This window comes from Lactuca virosa, chromosome 2, assembly GCF_052849685.1.
Source record: "Lactuca virosa cultivar CGN04683 chromosome 2, Lactuca_virosa_CGN04683_v6, whole genome shotgun sequence".
NCBI classification, from domain to species: Eukaryota; Viridiplantae; Streptophyta; class Magnoliopsida; order Asterales; family Asteraceae; genus Lactuca; species Lactuca virosa.
In genome coordinates, this window is record NC_136427.1 from 180,991,585 (window position 1) to 180,997,730 (window position 6,146).

The 6,146-nt window shown below is 34.6% G+C and overlaps 1 protein-coding gene across 1 annotated transcript; it reads right to left on the reverse strand.

The window, feature by feature from the left end:
* Positions 1 to 1,061: 1,061 nt before the first annotated feature.
* On the reverse strand, positions 1,062 to 3,942 carry LOC145156647 (wall-associated receptor kinase-like 2). Its single transcript, XM_079075938.1, has 3 exons — positions 3,102 to 3,942; positions 2,828 to 2,971; positions 1,062 to 2,272 (listed from the first exon to the last, which is right to left on the reverse strand). The coding sequence occupies exons 1-3, from the start codon at positions 3,937 to 3,939 to the stop codon at positions 1,119 to 1,121; spliced, it is 2,136 nt and encodes a 711-aa protein (XP_078932064.1). The 5' UTR covers positions 3,940 to 3,942; the 3' UTR covers positions 1,062 to 1,118.
* Between the last annotated feature and the right edge of the window lie 2,204 nt (positions 3,943 to 6,146).

Below are 6,146 nucleotides of genomic sequence, written 5' to 3' on the forward strand. Positions count from 1 at the left end.
TGCACAAACCTTGATTTCTGATCGTGGTTTTGGTGGTTGATTTTTGGTGGCTGGAAGGAGAGATGGTGGTGAGGAGTTAGGTTTTGAAGAAGACGAGGGTCGTAAAGAAGATGATGGTGGATTGTATCTTTGGGTATTGAAACTGGAAAGAGAGAGAGAGAGAGAGAGAGAGAGAGAGAGAGAGAGAGAGAAAGAAGGTGGGCGCATTCTTATTTTTTTAATTATTAAAATAAATAAATTAATATTAGATTTAAAAAGAAATGAAAGAAAAATTGAAAATAAATACCCCAAGGCTGTTACAATCATTTCACTATTCGGAGGGACCAAAAACGCAATAAAACTTGCTCAAAAGGACTACCGATCCAAAAAAGTCGTCTTTTGGACTAAAACCCCCCAAAAATGCATACCACAGGGACCATTTTTGCAATTTTGTCCTTAAGTTATTGGAAGAGGGATCAAAACCACAACAAAACTTGTTAAAAGGGACCAAATCAACAAATTTTCAAACGTTTGGACCTTAGCCACATAAAATAAGAAACCACACGGAAAATTTTTGCAATTTTGTCTTTTAATACAATAACATCAAGGACTTAATAAAAATGACCATATATTATCAAGTTATACAACTATGATACTATTGTGACGATTCGCTCTTAGAGCTTCCATAATGCATAGTTTAATGGGAGAGTTAAATGAGGTGGCATGCCTAATTGGCATTCAATGGATTAAACTCTACCATTGTGGGATGCCATGTTGGCATTCAAAGGATATGGAATTCAATGGTCATTGAACTCTTCAATGGAAAAAAGGAAACCTTTTAACTATTAAATATATATTCCATCGAACTCTATTGAGTTCAATGCATTGTAGGAAAATTAATGTAGAGTTGTATAGTAAGTAAAATGATGACGTGCCAATCCATTAAACTCTAATAAGTTAATTCATTGTGGATGCCCTTATTATTAATACAATAACATCTAGGACTTAATAAAAACGAATTATCATAAAAGACTTACAACATTTGATGTCTTTTAGCAAAAGTAATTATAATAATCCACGTTTCTAACACATTGTAAATCAGGATAATAAAGTTGGAACTGAATTATCTCCATACATGACTACATAAAACTGGTTGATGTTGACTCACAGTATGACAATATAAGAAACTCTTCTTCTCCATCATTGCACTTCACTTTTCCAAAATCTGGTAGAACCATAGATGACATATTTGATGTTCTAATGGCTTCCAACACCGATGCTACTTCCTTCATTGTTGGTCTGTTCTTTCCATACAAATTTAAGCATCTAAATGCCAATTTAACTACTTCCATTAATTCATCCATAGCACCCTCCCTCACAATCTTTTCATCAAGAATAGACATCACTCGATCTTCTTCAAAGGCCATCATAAAGTGTGTAACCAAGCTTCTAGTTTCACCGAATCTAGTTAGTGATATTGGTTTTTCTCCTGTTAAAAGTTCAACCAAAACAACCCCAAAGCTATAAACATCACTCTTTTCAGTAAACTGACTAGACTGAAAGTACTCTGGATCCAAGTACCCAATTGTCCCTTGGACCAATGTAGTTAAGTGAGTTTGGCTTATTGAGATGAATCTTGAAGTTCCAAAATCTGATATCTTGGCTCTATATTTTTCATCCAAAAGTATATTGGTAGATTTGATGTCCCTATGGTATATTGGGATTGAAGTGGCTGAATGCAAGTAAGAAAGCGCTCCAGCTACCTCCGTAGCAATTCGTAATCGCATGTTCAAAGGAACAAAAACCTCCCCGGTCTCATCATGAATATGCTTGTACAATGTTCCATTTGGGACAAACTCTGAAACTAGTAAAGGAACCTCTGTCTCTAAGCAACATCCCAATAACTTAACCACATTTCGATGATTGACTTGTGAAAGGATGACAACTTCATTGATGAATTGCTCTAATTGACTTTCATCAACTGCCTTTGACTTCTTGACCGCCACAAGCCTTCCATCGGTTAGCATGCCTTTGTAAACTGTACCTTGACCTCCCCGACCAAGAATCCTATTCTCGTTAAAGTGATCGGTTGCATTTTCGAGCTCATAGGAAGTGAAAAGGTTGGTTTTATCAGCTAAACCCTCCTTACCGGCTTCCTGTTGTTTTAGAAGAAGGCCTCCATTGCGTTCAAAGAATCTTTTTCTTCGCCTTTTTTCTTTGGTTCTTCGTATTATTTTGTATGTTGCAATGCTAGTGACGGTAAGAATTAGGACCCCAATGCTTATGCCAACACCTAATGTTGAGAGCAAGAGAATATTAAAGATTAATGCTTATTGTGAAGTATGACACACTTATAAACAACTTGTTCCAAGAGAATTTAATTAACCATGATACTTGAAATTTTGTTGCAAACTAACCACTTTTGAAGTAGGGTACTTATCCCATGAGTTAGTACACACTTTCCTACCGGAGGAACATAATATTTGTGAGATGTAAATGATGTACAAAATGGTGTGTCATGTGGCTGAAATAAGAATCCATTACCCATATATTTCAATCCATATTAGAATTGAAACTCACACATTGTGGCAACCGTGACCCTTTCTGCCGGTATACCACAATGATGCCAACTTACGGCTTTCAGAAATGATCAACCGTAAAAGTACCATTGAGAATTGTTTAAAATCATCCATTTCTAGCATAGTTTATTATTTTTTTTGGCATTCTAACAAATAGGTCAGTTAGAAATGAAATTAAAATTACGAACGAATAGATACAAGCATATACAATTTTGTGTAGAGGAACACAAAAGTGAACAAAAAATATAAGGGGAAAGATTTGGCATCACCTAGAAAAATAGCTCGAGATGATGATGATTTGTTTCCACCATTGTGGAATCGATGGTCACAATAGAAGTTCCGGACACCATCATTTGATTCATTGTATCTGCAGTAGCCCCAAGTATCCATGCACTTTGTACATTCTTCAGTAACTAAAAGCAGACAAAAGTAAGAGTAGGAAGTAAGCACTATGCTTAATTAATAACCACTCACCAAAAACACCAAAAAAGAAATTAAAAAAGAAAGAACAAGAAAAGCTAAGATGCATCCATAATCACACACCTTGACATCCTAAATAAGGGTTTCCTTCTTCTATTTCAGACTGGCAGTGACATGTCACAGTCGACACTAAAGTGTCATTACTCGTTTCCAATTTATGTGTTTTGATGACACCGCAGCTCCTTTGGCTGATATCATTTTCTGTTAGAGTCCAGCGAAGTACTAACGGGACCAAAGAGTTGCTCCCAACACCAGATTGGCCCGGAAAGAACTTACGAACATATGAATCAGCAGCTTCCAAGAAAGCAGACACACAAGATCTAGACTTATATCCAGTCATCTGCCTACTGGAAGTCGTGACATTCACAGCAAACGTCTTCATATAATAAGGAACGTTGGTTTGACAACAATTGATCCCAAAGCAATCTCTTCTCCTATAACTTACAGGTTTCTGAAAGCATGTCGGTGTACACCCGGTGAGCGCATTTCCATTGCTCAAGATAACAGCAGCACCGCATCCCTCTACGATGAATTTGTTGTGTGATTTGGAAAACAGAAACGGGGTGTCACCAAGGTCAATGTTCAAGAGTTGACTGCTATTCGAAACAGGGTTTTGACAACCGGAGCTCATTGTGACATTGACAAGAACCGTCTGATCCTTCAAGTCTACAACTAACAATGGCAGGTTTTTGAGAGCAGATAAATATGGCGTGGATGAGTTGCAATCGACAGCGTACCATTTGTTGAGAAAACAGTTGGGTCCGATTCCAAAAGGGTATGGAATCATGACATTCCCACACATTTCTGTGCATCCTGGCTTGACGTAACTGGGAACCAATGCTGTTGCCACCATTGTTAACGAGATGAAGATGATTAAAAGGTAAATATGAAGCAAGTTCATTATTTTTGGTTAGTGGAAGACAAATTGTGCTTCTTATGCATAGTTGGGATTTGGGATTTATTGTGGTCGTTATAAATGGATGTTAGATAAAAGCTTAGGTCGTCCTCAACGACCAAAGACCATGTATAGGACTACTGCATGAATGGATACGTTCGCTTTCCACGGATTGACTGATCATTATATTTCTTAAAATGGAAAAAGAAAACATTATATTAATCAACAGTTTTTGAGTATAAAATGTGGTTATATTTGTTCTTATATTTTACTAATTGTAAAAACATTATTTGAATATTAAAAAGTACAAATTTATTCTTTTTAAAATAGTAAAAGGACAATGAAATTGCTTTTCGTTTAACTATAATTTATCATTATTAAACGTTTACAAACTTAGTTTTTATATTATTGTTTCTTATTCAAATAATGTTAGGTCCCGCAATAAGAATCAACAGATGCATTTACTTTCCCCGGATGATTTTCTGCATCTTCCACCGTAAATTTAGGCGTTTGATTTCCTTGGCGTGTAAGAAGGAGGGATGGTTGTACTTAAAACATAGATAATACTAATGTAATATTTGCTAGACGTGTAAGAAGGAGCATCTCCATTGAGATTTTCATCACACCAGATCAAACAATCCGTACCTTACAAACATCCTACGATTCTACCTCATCGTACAATTCCACATCATCATTAACTCTAATGCATATATTATAGAGTAAATTACACGAATGGTCCCTATAGTTTAGGGTAATTTGCACGTTCGGCGCCTAACTTATTTTTCTAACTCGGAAGTTTACTACTGTTTGTTTTTTATACACGTTTGGTCTGTGTCTTATCTATTTTTCCGTTGATTTTTTAATTTATTTAAATAAACACACTCAACCCCACATCTCACCTTACCTTATCTACCCACCATTTTTTCCTATTTATATAATAGTATTTTTAGGTAAGACAGGGACCAAACGCGTAAAAAAAACAAACAGTAAGGACCAAGCGCGTAACAAAAACAAACAATAGGGACCTTCCGAGTTAAAAAGTAGTTAGGGACCAAGCGCACAAATTACGCTAAACCATTAAGACCATTCGTATAATTTACTCTATATTATACTCACTTCATACCAAATTAATTGTTTACTTTTGACTTTTGAAGTCTTTTTTTTTTTATTTTTGACCTTAAATATTTTTATTTGTGTTATATGTTTTCTTGATAAAACTTGTAACAATAAAAAGACATTTAAAATACAATCCATTCATATATTTTGCATCAAGTATTATCTATCAAAAATAAAAATATTTAAGGTCAAATTTGAAGAATAAAAACTTCTAAAGTCAAATGCGGACAATTAATTTGCGACGGAGGTAGTAATAGATAAAGATCACTTTACATCAAACCCCATATAACTCCACCTAGTCACCCTAGAATGCATACACCTATCATACCACTCCATTTCATCTACATGTGAGCATCGAAACCTGGTACACACTTTTGGAACCGAAACCGCTTAGATGAGTTTCGGTTCCGGTCCAACTTTTGAAGAACCGTCGGTTCCGACCAAAATACGTCTATGCTTATATCCATTTTCATCCTGATTCAACTTTATACAATCCTTATTGTGATGCTCTAAAAATTAAATACCCTCTCACCTTTTCTTCCAATCTATCTTCAAACTCACTATATGAAAACAAATGTTCAAAATCAAGAAATGAGATTAAGAAAGATAATTAGTAGATTCAATATGTAAGTAAAAATATATGTATAAACAAAAGATAAAAGTATATTTAATTTCTAAAAACGCAATCATAAATTCAATTCATTATGCCCCACTTTAAAATAGGTCCCACCAGGATTAGTCAAATGTGATACATTTCTATATTGAAGTGGGTTTGTCTAATTGTCTTGCTTAATGGTTTATATAATATCAACTTATTTCATTCCAATTTATGATTTTTGCTTTTATATTTTGAACTAGTTTATGCTTTGAAACTGATTTTTCTTTAATTGTTACTCTCGATGATTAATTTATGTTAAATGGGTTTGATACCTTTGATTTGTTTTGTTTAATGGTTATGTGACCCAAGGAAAATGTATATTGTTGAAATGGTTTTTTTTAATAATTTTTTTTTGTTTAGTCGAGTTTTATTGTTTAACAGACCACACGAATAAGATTTATGCTTAACTGTTTTGCATTTCTAACTTAGTTACTTGTAT